This window comes from Rhynchophorus ferrugineus, unplaced genomic scaffold (genome assembly GCF_030347505.1).
Source record: "Rhynchophorus ferrugineus isolate W39M unplaced genomic scaffold, kcgeb_rfMv2 rfM2, whole genome shotgun sequence".
Lineage (NCBI taxonomy): Eukaryota > Metazoa > Arthropoda > Insecta > Coleoptera > Curculionidae > Rhynchophorus > Rhynchophorus ferrugineus.
The window spans coordinates 7,511,363-7,528,246 of NW_027472581.1; the positions used below are offsets into that span (position 1 = coordinate 7,511,363).

The window sequence follows — 16,884 nt, forward strand, 5'->3', positions numbered from 1 at the left end:
ATTTATATTTAACTTAATATTAGGAATTAATTATTTTCGTAGCTATTAGAATGTAGTTAAAATAATCATGATTCTCAAAATGGAGAAAAAATTAGAATATGTCATATGCCTTTAAGGTTTTTGAGAAATTATACGTAAAGAGACCTGATAATATATAACAATTAAATAATATTCGGCAGCATTCCTGAGAGTATATCTCAGGTCTTTGATAAAATATGGCATACAGGGCCAACAAAAAAATTCACATGATGCTCTATCTCCAAATCTGACAAAAAGAGATCTAATTTTTTAACTAAATTTCCATAATGTATACGTCAATTTTATTGGAACAGAAATGTTAATAGAAAATAACTGGCACCAGATACCAAATAACAGTTGACCACAAAGTTACACAAGTCTAGAACACAAATAATATATCATATATCAGCTGCTATATTAACATAACAACAAGGCAGAACAATTTCAAGAATTCTTCAGTACGCTAGGTAATAGATTTATAGCAGGAGGAGATTATAATGCAAAACATTTAATGTGGGGTTCAAGAATAATAACCTCAAAAGGTAGAGAACTGCTCAAAGCCATAAGGAAAGATAACTTACAACATATTTCTACTGGTGAACCAACATATTGGCCTTCAGACAGAAATAAAAAACCAGATACAATAGATTTCTGTATTACAAAAAATATTGATCCAAAAAAGTGTCAGGCAGAATCATGTTTCGACCTGTCTTCTGATCATTCACCAATAATAGTAACAATTTCTTCAAAAATTACCATCAAAGATAAACCCCCTTCTCTGTGCAATAATAGAACTAACTGGCCCTCATTTAGAGAAAACTTAGACCAAAATATCTCTCTAAACTTACCGTTACAAACTGAAATGGATATAGAAATAGCAGCAATAAATCTTACAAAATATATACAGGAGGCAGCATATTCCGCGACTCCCAACAGTGAAACATTTCCAAGAAAAAATACACATATATCATGTACAATACAGAAAAAGATAGCAGAAAAAAGAAAGTTACGACGAAATTGGCAACAGCAAAGGACTGAAGAGAATAAAAGAAAATTTAATAGGGCCATAAAAGAGCTGAGAAATCTAATCCAAAATGGAACAAAACCAAGGCATTCAAGAATACCTAGAAAACTTGACATCAACTGAGGCTACAGACTATTCGTTGTGGAAAGCAACAAAAAAGCTTAGGAGATCCCAGCAGCATAACCCACCTATTAAAACAAGCGAAAATAATTGGGCGAGAAGCAATAAAGAGAAGGCCAACATTTTCTCAAAACACTTAAAAAATGTTTTTAAACCTTTCCAGACTCAGCTACATAAAGATGACGAAAATAAAATTACTAGCTTTCTAGATTCGCCATTTCAAATGGATTTACCGCACGAGAAATTAACGGTCAAAAAAGTTAAACATACAATAATGAGAGAGATTAATATTAAAAAAGCTCCTGGTTATGACTTAATTACTGGCAAAATTTTAAAAGAACTATCAGAAAAGGCTATAAAACTATTAACATATATATTTAATGCTATGCTACGAATTAATTACTTCCCTAGTATCTGGAAAGTAGCTAAAATATTAATGATACTTAAACCAGGAAAAATACCAGAAGATGTGACCTCCTACCGACCTATAAGTTTATTACCAATAATCTCGAAAGTTTTCGAGAAATTATACATAAAAAAACTAAACTATATAATAGAAAAAAGAAAAATTATTCCAGAACATCAGTTTGGCTGTCGCAATAAGCATGGGACTATAAACAAGTGCATAGACTTGTAAACCAAATAAACGCTGACCTAAATGCCAAAAGATATTGTTCGGCTGCTTTCCTAGACATATCTCAGGCTTTTGACAAAGTATGGCATACGGGCTTGCAGGTTAAACTAAAGAAACTTCTCCCTCATCCGGACTATCAGCTACTAAAATCGTATCTCACTGACAGACATTTTATTGTGAATCAAGGCGATGAACATACCGAATTAAATCCCATATATTCAGGAGTTCCGCAAGGTAGTGTACTGGGTCCAGTACTGTATCTTCTGTATACGGCTGATCTGCCCACCACAAAAATAACTACTGTGGCAACATATGCAGACGATACAGCAATCTTAGCATCCCATGAAGATCCAGTCACAGCATCAATAAACCTACAAACCCACCTGGAGCAAATACAATTATGGTTGAAGACATGGCGCATTAAAGCCAATGAATCAAAATCCACGCATATAACGTTTACCCTGCGTAGAAGAACATGTCCACCAGTAAATATCAATCATCGTCAACTCCCCGAAGCAGAGCATGTTAAATATCTTGGTATGCATTTAGATCGACGCCTAACCTGGAAGAAGCACATACTCTCTAAACGGAAACAACTGGGACTAAAATTATATCAAATGTATTGGCTCATTGGGCGCAAATCCAAGTTATCATTAGATAACAAGGTATTACTGTATGAGTCTATACTCAAGCCCATTTGGACATATGGAATTCAACTATGGGGTACCGCTAGCAAATCTAATATATCCATCATTCAACGGTTCCAAAATAAGGTGTTGCGTGCCATTGTTGATGCTCCGTACTATATTTCAAATAAAGTGATACAACGCGATATTCCTCTAGAACCTATAACGAGTGTAATCCAACGTGTTTGTGTGAAGTACTTCGAAAGAGTGTCAGTGCATCCCAATGTACTCGCTAATCAGCTAAATATACGACGTGATAGTGAAGTGCGTAGACTAAAACGTTTAACACCACCTGATCTGATTACTGGACATATATATAGTTTAGAATAAGCATTAGAATAAGACTAATTAATTAAGATAATATTTTATACAGAAGATTGCTCAATGAAGTGATTTTCTACATGCCGTGTATATATAATATAAACAGAAGAAATACTTATTGCCAATAGGGCAGATTGTGGACTCACGAAGAGTAATAAAAAAAATATATATATATATATATCAGCTGCTATATTAACAAGATAGTTCTCCTTCCAATCATTTTGTTTAATGAGGAGTGAACAGAACCTTTATTTAAATGATTTATTTTTACCAATTTAAAATGATTTATTTTTAGTCAAAAGCTATCAAAAGCATTATTTATGTAATTATTAAAATTTGTACTCAATTCCATTTCTAAGTATCCAAGTTTAGCTATTAAAAATTTGACATTCGACACTTCCAATGCATCTATTAATTCCTAATAAATTTCAATCGAATAATAATTTAACATGTTTATTGTTTAAGTTTCAAAAATATTCTTAAATTGTCTCAATCGTTATGTTCCTTAAAATATTGCTTATTTCATTGATGTGATAACAGCGTTAAAAAACTATTTATGGCCTACATAAAAAAAACGAGTTAATATCGAAATTCCTAGTATAAGGGCTCAACGATACTAAATGGTTTCCCTTCAAATCGACAGATGTTTGACATTTGGTGATTTACGTCACTTAACGTAAACGGAGCTAGATTTTTTCAGTTCCTTTTTTTTGTAACGCGCTGTTTAATTGGTGTATATTTATTATATCTATAAAGGCGTAGTAGTAAAGTGTGTATAAAAGTAAGACACAAGCAGTAGAAATCAAATCATCAGCTCCATCCTGAGGTAAAAGCATTTCCCAAAGAACTGGAAACATGCGCTTGTCACGCTCATTCCTAAAAAAGAAAGCCAAGTCCAATCGATCTGACTACAGGCCCATCAGCCTGATTAGTTCACTTTCCAAACTGGCCGAAAAAGCGATATTACATGCTTTAAACAACTTCACAAAGGCATACCACATAATCCCGAACGAACAATTCGATTTCCGTGCCAAACATTCAAGCCGTCATCAAGCTACTTGCGTCGCAGCAACAATCCACCAGGTATTAAGAAAAGGTAAAAAAGCTGGAGCCATCTTTTTAGATGTTTCCAAAGCTTTCGATCAAGTATGGCACCACGGTCTAATATTCAAAGGAAAACAGTCTGGTCTACCGAATGATCTTCCTGATAAATTGTATGGACGCCAGGTCCTTTCAAGTGAGGATCGATGACGCAGTCTCCTCTCGTAAACAGATTTTCGCAGGAATCCCGAAAGGTGCTCCACTAACCCCAGCCCTATTCAACCTCTATATGGCTGATTTCCCACTCCAAAAATATTCCCACACAGCATTTTATGCAGATGATACCGCTTTTTTCACAACCGGTTATAGTCCCGATGCTATTCGCGACAGACTTCAAGTCCAATTGAACCAGGCGATTGCGTGGTACAAATTCTGGCGGCTGCAGATAAACCCGAGCGAAACTCAGACTACTCTGTTCCACAGCAAGAAGGAATTCCGCGCTTATCGCCTCCAATTTGATAAAGTCCCTATCCCCTGGCTCCAGAAAGTATCATACCTCTGTCTCCAGTTCGACCACAGATTGCAATGGTCAGCACAAATACAGCAAGCTATTTGCAAAGACAATGGCGTTTATAGCGTACTATTTCCACCCATCTGCAGAAAAAGTAGACTCCCAATTCCCAGAAAGCGACTCTGTACAAAATGCTAGTCCGTCCAGTCTGCCTCTACGGAGCACAGGTGTGGTACAGGTATGTCTCTGAAAGACAACTTGAATTACTCCAAGTGTTCCAATCCAAAAAAATCCGCCCGTTACTCAATGCCCCATAGTTTATGAGGAACGTCAACACTCACCTCGAATCAGGCATCCCGTTGGTGAAGAATTTCACAAACATGCTCAGTGTAACGTTCTCCATAGGCGCGTTAGAACACGACAACACCTTGATTAAATCCCTACCCATCCACAAACCACGGTAGTAAACCAACTACGACAATCCCAGTCATAACCCAGGGTCTCTGTCGCCCGAAAACACTTCACTATCCGAAGTAACCCGAAGCGACATCAGCAAAAGACCATTTGGTTCTAGCTGGTCACCTTGGAATAAGAAAGAATAAAAAAATGTAGAAATGAAACACCTCACAAGAATCTAGGGTGTAACAACGATCGACAAGACCTCAATATTGAATAAGTGGAATAGTACATAGAAAGGAAACAACTTAAGAGCATAAACGACACAAAACAGGTAAAGATAGGTTGAAGACCTTTGTTAACTACAAATTGATATAATGTTGCACAATGTAAGATATCACATAATAAGAGGTAGATGACAATATAGAAAGTAAATACGGAGAGGAGACAAATCAGAGAATGACCTAAGAGAACATGCGATGAATATGTCAGAGCGACACTGTAAAAGAAAAGAAATACTGCGATCAAAACAAAAACACTGAGAAAACACTGAGTAGATATAGGAAAAGATGGACGCATTTTTACATGGAGCAAGAGAAAACAGACACAACATAGTTTAAATGGTATGAAACCTATCATTTATTTCAAGTGTCTTTACAATCACTAATCTAAAATGATCGTAAATTAATTTTAAATGATTTTGTCTGACCTTAGGAAATAGGAAAATACAGCGATAGAGTAGTATTGATATGTTGCTGGAATTTTTGATCAAAAAGCTGTTAAACACAATTAAAAAGAACAAAAATTGTCAGTCCATAATTTCGGTATCTTGACATAAATAGCTTCATACTTTTGCATAAAGCTGTAAACATAACATGAAATAACCATTAATGTTGAAACATTGGTCCATCAGAAAGAACTAATTGTGAACAACACCGTGATAATCAAAAATAACTGTCAATATCACATGTCGATTCATTTTCACCTTATTTTGGAAGTGTCTTCGGTCTAAGATTTGTCTGTTGATTAAAGGCGAATCATATTTTACTGGCGCTATGATCTTAAAATTTCATACAAAAGAAAATATAAATGTTTATATCAACATAACAAAATACCAACCACATTATATTAATTTTAATAATTTTGTTATATTTATATTTGGAAAAAATACAGTTGAAGCAAAAACTTGGCTTGTTTCCGGACACTGTCCCAGTTAACCAACCATCAAGGATTGGTATACTTAGTTTAGACGTGGTGAAATGAACACCGAAGACAATGAACGCAGTGGACGCCGAAAAGAGGTTGTTACCGACGGAAACATTTAAATAATCCACAAAATGATTTTGAATGACCGCAAAATTGAAATTCAATGAAATAGCAGACACTCTAAAGATATCAACTGAACGAGTACATCGTATCATTCACGAATATTTGAGTATGAGAAAGCTCTGTGCAAAGTGGGTGCCGCGCGAGCTCACTTTTGACCAAAAACAACGACGAGTTGATGATTCGGAGTAGTGTTTGAAGATGATCAAGCATAATAAACCCGAGCTTTTGTGTCTATATGTGACAATGGATGAAATATGGTTCCATCATTTCACTGCGAAGTCCAATCGACAGTCTTCCGAGTGGACTGCACACGATGAACCCGCTCGAAAGCGTGGGAAAACGCAACAGTCGGCTGGCAAGGTTATAGCGTCTGTATTTTGGGATGCGCATGGAATAATTTTCATTGACTACCTTGAAAACGGAAGGGACATCGACAGCGACTATTACATAGCGTTATTGGACCGTTTGAAGGACGAAATCCACGAAAAATGGCCGCATTTAAAGAAAAAGAAAGTGCTGCTTCACCAGGACAATGCACCGTGTCACTAGTTAGTGGAAACCATGGCAAAAATCCATGAATTGGGCTTCAAATTGCTTCCTCATCCACCGTATTCTCCAGATCTGACCTCCAGCAAATATTTCCTATTTTCAGATCGCAAAAAAATGCTCGCCGGGAAGAAATTTTCGTCAAATGAAGAGGTGATCGCCGAAACTGAGGCCTATTTTGAAGCAAAGGTCAAATCGTACTACAAAAATGGTATCGAAAAGTTGGAGGGTCGCTATAATCAGTGTATCACCCTTGAAGGGAATTGTGTTGAATAAAAAGGAAATAGAAAGGGGTAGGCCGGGGACTTTTCAATTGACCTGTTAAGAATATAGCTGAATATACCATTTTAACTTCATATGCCTTAATTTTAATGATTTAATAATATTCAAATTTATCAAAGAAATTTTCACCCATTAAGCGAACCCAATAATTCCGAAAATATCGACGTGATGAATTCAACAGCCGCAAAGAAATCTCATCTGCATCGTCCGCAATCAAATCGCAACAAAATCACAGTCCAAACGGAACGATTTCGAGGGAAACGTATCTCAATAAAAAAAACACAACGCTGATAGGTATACAGACCCGCGCGGTGAGTTTCCAACACAAAGAGATGAAACCATGTGGAGAATCAGCAGGTAGCCATTTGTTAGAGGAGATAAAAAAGACGAAAATTCAGTAATGGCCCTAATTCCCTCTTCGCCGTCCGATGCCGCAGACGGTACGAGCAATTTTCGACAATTTAAACTTCACCGAATTATAATCGGGCGTAAAAAAACGAATTCTTCGACTTTGGTGGGTTTGATAATGTGTTTCTAATTCTTTGTGATATCTGTGATGTTGGGATTCGTAGAAATTTGTCATGGATACCACAACTTGAAAGCAGTACGAAATATCAACATAACATTTCCCAATATAGTGGATAATAAGCAAAGAAGCAAACTAAAATCTACAACACGTAAATAATTAGACGTCTCAGACATGGAGAGTAAGAATCTATAAGAATAATTCAGTACATATTAAGTTAATACACAATTAAATCAATAAACAAAAGAAGTAATGCTTTAAAAGTGTAAATTTTTAAAAAATTACGGGATAAGTTTTTGAAACCTTTACAATTTTTGATAGTAATAACTTCGCTGATACTTAGTTCATTAAAACTTATTTAATGCAACTTTATTAAATATGTAAAGAGGCAATCTAAGTTTTATGTACGTAACATATTGTCTAAAATATGTAACTAATAAATTTTAAGTACATTTAATTATAGTAACATCTATGTAACTGTTTTTAATGTGCACCAAGTTGAAGAATTAGATAAAATGGTTACATAGATTACATTATTGTAGAAGTACTTTATAATTTTAAAACCGTAGCAAATTAGGATAAAACATAAATAGCTTATTACTGTTCATTTACTAAAATAAAAAATCAATTAAAAGAAACAAACAATGATTTCAAACTGTCCAGTTTCCAACAATTATAGAAAGAGGTAGTTAAACAAAGTTTTTATCAAGACAATCACAAATCATTAGTGGCAATAAAGCAATTGATTATCTATCAGCAGCACATCCAACAAGCAATCAATCAGGGCTATCGGTGATTTTAATTGTTCAAACAGAACCACCAGTAACCAGGCTGGATAAGACCGGATATCTTCTAGAATAATCTCTAAGATAGTCACTGGCCAATCACTGCATTAGTATTTGGTTAAACTCCAAACAATGTGTAATTGATAAGATTGAAAATAGAGTGTAAAATATAACAAAAAAAAACAGGTGGTAATTATCATTTAATCTTGAAAATGATTAAAACTTAAAAAATCCCACCAAACTAAGTCTCAGAAACATTTCTTCAAGAATGAAAATATTTATGAATCAGATAAATTTACTCAATATAATGGACACTATTTTTTTTAGATCAGAATTATATTAAACTATATTTATACAAACTAAAAAGAGTTAAAACGAATATTACATAAAATGGACTAGTAATAATTCATAAAGCACAGTCTATGCTATTCATCATAAAAAATTCTTCATCACCTCTTCAAGAAATCTCACTAGTCACACCTCGAAAACACGAATTGACAATTTTTTTACAAGAGACATTTCAAATACAAATTTACAAGGCCAGAAACAAAATAAAATAAAAACCGACTTGTTTGTTTAAAAACAATGAAATGTTAAACAGAAAAAAGTATATAAACGGTTATAGGTTATAAAAACTAAAATATTGAGACTCTTGGCTGCTTTGACCGTATATTTGAATCATGTTATAATACTAGAATTGTAAATTAATTTTGGGATATATATTACATATTCTTATTTTAATTTAGAAAAAATATAAATATATTGGCGTAAATACACATTGGTTTCAAATAATTTATAATGTTTAATGAAATAATTTCAATAACTTCAATAAATTAATAGTTTTGATCATAATATGATATTCTTTTAATATACGTATAATTAATCTGATTAATAACAAAAATTGTCATAATAAAACTATGAATTTTATGTAACCAGATATATTTTTAAAACCAAACCAACCTTCATAGCATTGTTAATGCACCATCGTATGTCTCAAATAGTGAGCATTAAATAAATTGACAAGGGTTACAGGTAAGAACTAGAAGAGGTTAAGAACAACTGAGGTAACACGGCTTTAGAGAACTACGCATAGGAAAACCGTTCGAAGTTGTATGGGACAATGAAAGATAAAATGTAGGTAAACAAAATCAGGAGCACAAAGTAAGTTACCAGTTACTAGATAACAATACTAAGTTAAAATTGGAAAACAAAATATTGGATAAATTTAGTTTGGACTTAAATGTTTAATATATTCACTCTACAGTACCAGTATTTTTGTGTAAACGGCTATCATATACACAAAACAAAAACAACATAATTTTTAAAGTTTACCACTAAATACTTATCAAAAAATTATGTTAAACTGAAAAAGGTTTCTTTATACATAATACATTGAGACTTATTTAAAATGTATCCAAATATATTGCATTTACTTATTAGGTAAGAAGTTGTGTTTTGAATAAATTAATAATATATATGCAAAATAGTGAAAAGAACAAAACCTCTAATGGATTGTCTAATTAAGTAAGCATTGAATGGTCGAATGGGATATTAAAAATCGGTATAAAACACGTTGAATTGTAATATAAACTGATTATATTACGAATACAATTTAAATAAATAATACTTTCAAGTTCTTTATATTATCTTAGATTAATTTCTAATACTTTTTGTGTTTGATAGACCCTTATAATTGTTATTTAATTTAAATAAATTATCATAAACATATAAAAGGGATATGAAAAAATTAAGAAAACAATTATGAATAAAACTAAAAATTTTGAATAAAATATTTTTTAAAATATGTTAGTTATTTTAATATGTAAAATACATTGTTTATATTCAAAAATAAAACACGAAAAAAATTTATACCAAAATTTCAGAACGCTGTGAATCTGACAGGTAAATCCCCAGCAAAGGCATGATCCTAACAATCCAGAAAATCCAAAATAAATCAAAGTAATAGCGCATTGACACTAAACAATTGCTGACTAACTTAAATAAGTGTGGTGAGGTCAGGCCTCTTCTTCTTATCGCAAACTGGCCACAGAATAAGAATAACTAAAAACGATCAAGAGCACGCAGAAAAATAGACGGCAGAGGCATTCATCTTTCGACGTTCAAGCATGTTACATTCAATCAACAATCGTCCATTCAATAATCAAACATTCATACATGTTCATTAGTTAATTAGATGTATAATAGTTAAGTGTTATTAATAAAGTGTCAAGGGAAACATAGTTTCATTCAATAAATTACACGAAGACCTCCATAATAGCAATTAGTAGTATATGAAATTAAAAAGAAAAATAATCAATAATATAAAATTGTATAGTATTGAATTTAATAATATAATTATCAAGTTATTATAATATTTTAGCAATTATATACTAATTAACAGGTAATAAACTAGAAAACCAGTATAACATTAATATTAAAGAGCATCAAGTTAATAGTATTCTACGAATATTTCAATAAATCATTTTTTTACAAAAAATATCCATTTATTACATTAATAAGTCACAAATAGTAAGTAAATCAACGGCTAGAAAAACCCCAAACACTGTTTCTTAAATATTATAAAGCAAAACCAAATATTTAGTTTCCACCTCCAGATTATACCCAGACCTGGCGCCAAAGAACCTTTATCTTTCCCGGATGATGCCGAAAAAATATTTGACAGCCCCTATTTTAACAAGGACAAAAAAGAAACCGAAAACATGATGCTCACTGTTTAGTTTTTAACATCAAATATTTTAATTAGTTAGACGACTAATTTACTTATTCTTAATTCGTCCAAACATTAATATAATTCATACTCTTCATATTCATTCAAAGAAAGAAATAAATGGAGTAAGGCAGTGTTTTGGGTTCTGTTCTTTACCTAGTCTATACATGTGACATATCACAAATATTTTTTACTACGGCTACATTTGTTGACGGAAAGTAATAATATAAATAAGTGGACCCAGACATGGAAAATAAAAGTCAAACAATGTAAATCAGTGCATAATGAATTCACCTACAACGAAACTATTCATCAAAAGAAATAAACCGTATGATCTTGTATAGTTTTGCAGTTAAGTGAAATGATAAAAACAGTGAAGGGTGCTACTAATGTTTTGATTTTATTATACTAAGTTAAGGCCAATGGCCTTTCTTAGTTATTATAAGTGTATTGAAAATTAGTAGGCAACGACTAGTAATAACATATAAATAAACAAAAAATATATATTCATTCAAAGTAGCAATAAAGCTAATATGAGATACGTGGAATGATAATCCAAATATTATAATTAATTTTAATATTTGCCGGCTTAGTGGCGCAGTGGTAAAGGCGATAGGACGGTCCTCTTACTGTTGCGATAGAAGCGTGTTCGAATCCTGCTGTGATTGTTTAAATTTTGTGATTGTTCTAGGCAAGAGTGTAAAATCCGACAAGGAAAATGATCCCAGTCACGCCAGTAACCAGGCTGGATAAGACCGGATGTCTTCCGGGATGATTTCTAAAGTTGGTCACTCGCCAGTTGGTAGGCTTAATGCTGAGGACCCTGGTTCGGAGCCCACGTTAAACTTTAGGTCCAGTCCAGATAAACCCATGGTTGGTAAAAGGAAACTTTCGATAATAGTTAGGCAATTTTATTAGATATGTAAAAAGGTAATCTAAATTGTATGTACGTAATATAATGTCTAAAATATTTAACTAATAAATTTTAAGTACATTTAATTATAGTAACAAAAATGTAACTGTTTTTAATGTGCACGTAGTTTTACTTGTAACTTCACGGAACTAGATGAAATAGTTACACAGATTACATACAAGCCCAAAATGCAAAAGCTATTGTAGAATGTACTTTATAATTTTAAAATCGTAGCACATTAGGATAATAAATAAACAGCTTATTACTGTTAATTCACTAAAATAAAAAATCAATTAAACGAAAGAAACAATGCTTTAAAACAGTACATTTTTCAAAAATTATAGAAAAAGGTAGTTTAAACCTTTGCAACTTTTGACTGTAAAATTACACATCTGTATCACTGTTTGTGATGGGCACTATGTTTTATTATAACTTCACTAAACTAGACCAAATGGTTATATAGATGTTAAGCCCAAAGTGTCTATTGTAGAATAAGTACTTTGTGATTTTAAAAAAGTAGCAAATTAGGATAAAAAATAAATAGCTTATTACTGTTAATTTACTAAAATAAAAGAAACAAACAATGCTTCCAAAATGTACATTTTTCAAAAATTGTGGAAAGTAGTTTAAACCTTTGTAATTTTTTACATTATATCGATTACTCAAAAAAATTAAATACCACGAAAATAAAAAAATATACTTGGAAATATCATTTTACCTGGTAAATTCCCATACTTAATAAACCATAGTTTACATAAAATATCAATAAACACGCCAAACGCCTGAATAAAACAAAACACGTAACGATTTCTTCCACAATTATCCGGAAATTATAATATTTTCAAATCGCCGAGACGCCGATTTAAAAAAACATAAAAATTTCAAACCGTCGAAAAATGCAAATCGGACCCAAACAGATGCCGTATCAGCTGTTTTATTTTCGAGTAACTCTGCCGGCCTGAATCATCGACATCGTAGAAGGCTCTGTGTGTACCTGTCTACGGGCAGAGTGGAATGCACGCAAGGCTGGCCGTATACTTTCACGATTTTATTAGAACATCGACTTAGCCTTGGTTGAAAATGAACGTTACCGTAAAAAAACACTCACCTAGTTGTTCTTTCATGAATTCGAGACAAAAATTACCCGCTGGTAATGTCACACTGCTCGAGTTGATTAAAACACTGCCGTTATCCAGGAGATGGGCCTGATTGAGTTTTCCCGCGACGGTGAAGCTGGAACCGCCGCAAATCGGGAACCCGAAGCCGAGGGTCTTGTTGGGACCCACGTCGATGTTGTAGCTGGAGTTCTTGAAATGGACGCAGGTCGAGTTTTGCTCGGAATAGACGGCATTTTCGCCGCAACACTTCTTCACTAACACGGAGGTGTAGCCTTCCGGTGAATAATTGTTGGGACAAAACAGGACGTAGTTGTAATCGATGCAGTACTGACTCGGCGTGATTTTCTGGTCGTACTCGACGATCATCGCGGTTCCCGTAATCGACGGTACGAACCTGCGGTTCTCCAGGGCCTCCACCACCGGTTTCGCGCACCGCGGCCTCAGGTGCTCCTTCACCACCCACCTGGGCGGCAGTTTGCCCGCAAAGGACACGAAACTACCGTTCGAGTACACCTTCAGGTCCCAGGAACTGTTGTAGGACTTGATGCATTTCTGTTCGTAGGTCAGGATCTCATCCAGGGCGCAACACTTTCCGATCGTCACGTTTCGCTTCACTGTCTTCACGTGACCGAACGCCAGACATATCAGCTCGAGAATGACCAGCTTCTGAAGCGGAGTCATTTTCGTCTCAATACGGATACACACACGAATCTCGATGGAACAAAACAGCGTTCGCGAAAGTAGGGTTAGGTCATAATAGAGATCGTCAAGTTGGCGGGTAACGGTAAGACGCGTCGGACAACGAACGATACCTCACTTTACACGCGCCGATAGGCAACTGTTCTCTTCTTTCGTTTCGCTTGCAAGTCGAAGTCGGCCGTCGTTGTACGGACCGGCCCCTTCTCTTGATTCTCTCTATCTCTGTCGATGGTTGGACCAGTGCCATAAAGCCATGGGGTGTCGGGAGTTTCGACTATAAATTTAATAGGGTCGCTTCATATTTTAATATAAAAGACAAGAAATACATGTTGAAAACGCTTCCCTATGACCGAAATATAATGGATCTACCAACAGTTTGATGCGGAGGATTTATTGTCGTGTAAAATCGTCGAACAAATGAAATTTATGAAGTTGGGTTTAATTGAATTTCTATTTTAATTTATGGAAACTGCGGCGTGGATAAATTAATGGAAATTCGATGTTTTTTTCGCTATTACCTATAACACATTGCTAGGTATAAATTATACATTTTTACTGCCTTTTTCTTTGGGAGGTTTAAGATTATCACGCACAGACATACCAGATGAAAAGTCCTCGGTCTAGCTAATTAAATTAAAATACTTCTTAATGTCAATATTAATTTTAATTTAGCAATTTAGTTTCCTCAGAAAATAAGAATTGATATTTTTAATAACTATTATAAGAATATGTATTAGGGATTATTAATATATGTATTAATTATTAATTATTTAATTTATTTAAATCTACCGCAGTTTTCTTCACAAGGTTTAGGATTATCACGCCCGAACATATCAGATGCAAAGTTCTCGATCTACCTATTTAATTTATAACAGTTCTTAAAATAAATATCAATTTAGTAATTTAGTTTCCTTAGCTAAGAAAAAAACGATGCATCCACAGGTACTTTAATATTTATTGTTGTAAAAATCTTCCCCCTTTTCTTTAGATAATAAAAGTAATGTTTTAATACAATTCAAAGAAAACATGTTAAAAATAAATATATATAACCAAAATAAAGTTGAGTTAATAAGATTTTAAGATAAGTTTTTATTAATTGTTTTTGTAGCAATTACCTATAATGTCTTGGTGGTAAAAATTATACATTTTTAGTGCACTTTTTCTTGAAAGCTTTAATGTTCATATCAGATAAATAGTTTCCTGTTTAACTAATTAAATTAAAGATACTTCTTATTTTTATTATTATTGTTATATTTTAAAAGTCTCCTTTTACCAATTGGGATTTATCTGGACTGGACCTACAGTTTAACGTGGGTTCCGAATCACGGTCCTCAGCATTAAGCCTACCGACTGGCGAGTGACCAGCTTTAGAAATAATTCCAGAAGACATCCGGTCTTACCCAGCCTGGTTACTGGCGTGACTGGGATCATTTTCCTTGTCAGATTTTACACTCTTGCCTATGGCAATCACAAATTTTAAACAATCACAAACATAAATTTACGACCATGCCCCGCAGGATTCGAACACGCGGCTATCGCAACTGTAGGAGGACCGTCCTGTCGCCTATACCACTGCCCCACCAAGCCGGCTAAGGTACTTCTTAACTTACTTTAGTATTAATTTGGCGATTTAGTTTGCTTAGAATATAAAAATTGATATTTTTAATGTCTATTGTTATAAGTATAGACATTTTTTACAGAAGTTCTTTCTTCTTTTGTCTAAGTATAGGAACTTTTTAATTCAGAAGATAATAAATACATTTTGAAACCCTTTCCTACGATCAAAACATAATGGAACTACCCACAGTTTGATACGGAGGATTCATTGTCGAGTAAAACCGTTGAATAAACGAAATGTATGAAATTAAATTAAATTGAATTTGTATTTTAATTTATGGCACATACGAACATATCAGATCAAAAGTTCTAAGTTTATTTATAATAAGGAATTAAATTAAAATACTTCTTCAAGTATATATCAATTTTCTTTAATAAATTATTTTGCTGAGAATAGAAAAAGCGGATATTTCCGTGGATATTATTAATAATTATTGCTATAGAAATAGAAGAAAATTTCTTCGCAATTTTTTCACATTTCTTTAAAACTTAAAAATAATATTTTAATACAAAAGGCAAGAAACACTTGTTTAAAATAAGTGCCTATAACCAAAATATAATGTATCTACCAAATGTTTGGTGAGGAGGCTTTATCGTCTTCTGAAATCTTTGATCCAATGAAATTTGAAGTTATTTTAGTTTATAGAGTGCTGTATAGAAAAATTAATAGAAGTTAATGGAAATATTGAAAAAATGGGTATTTTTAATAATTATTGTAAAAATAGTATTTTTTTTCTCATCTCTTACACGTCCAAATTTTATTATGGATAAATATTCGTCACAAGAACGAGTAGAAACAATGACAATATTTATTGAAAATAATCGTTCCATTATTGCCACGCAGCGGAAATTGCGTCTCACAAGTCAATGGTTAAAGCGAAACTGAGCTAAAAGTCACATAACCAAGATGGCGCGCCATCAAAATGGTACCGGAACTTTTGCCCTACCATTTTCGGCAATTTCGAAAATGATGTATAAATTAATGGACATCTGATTATCTTTCGCTAATATAATATTCTGTTAGTATAAATAATAAATAATTATTGGCGGCTTTGCTGGTTCAATGGTCATAAATGACAATGACAATGTCATGTCATAAAAGTGCAATATCCAATAAGGAAAATCATACCATTCACACCAGTAACAAGGCTGGGTAAAACCGGACGTCTTCTGGCTGATCTTTAAGTTGGTCACTCGCTAGTCGGTCGGCTTAACGCCGAGAACTGTGGTTCAAACCCACATTAGCCAGTAGGTCTAATTCAAATAAACCTTACATGGTAAAAATCATGTTCAAAATATAAAAAAACAAATTTTTTCTATCTTTTTCCCCTAAAAGGCAGGAATACGTAATTTAAATAAAAAATTTAGGCCCTTTTGGACATTTTAGGGTATCCTTTTAATGAAATATTAATGTATTTCTTGTTATATGTCATCAGTTTTTTAGTATATACATATATGGAGTGGGCCATCAGTCGGTTCCTTTTGGATAATATTTTTTTGGAAATTTTTCTGATCTTATGGAAAATTATTTAGGTAAATGACTGACAGTGCTTGTTTGGCCGTTAGCCCTTTAGTTTTTTAATCAAACTT

General features: G+C 33.3%; 1 protein-coding gene across 3 annotated transcripts in view; it reads right to left on the reverse strand.

Moving 5' to 3' along the window:
- mthl1 (adhesion G-protein coupled receptor methuselah-like 1) overlaps positions 1–13,863 on the reverse strand; it is a 454,070-nt gene extending 440,207 nt beyond the window's left edge. For all 3 annotated transcript variants that reach the window (XM_076396250.1, XM_076396252.1, XM_076396253.1), the window contains exon 1: positions 12,969–13,863. In XM_076396250.1, coding sequence (XP_076252365.1) covers positions 12,969–13,659 — 691 coding nt within the window. In that variant the 5' untranslated portion in view covers positions 13,660–13,863. The remainder of the gene's footprint in view (positions 1–12,968) is intronic.
- Between the last annotated feature and the right edge of the window lie 3,021 nt (positions 13,864–16,884).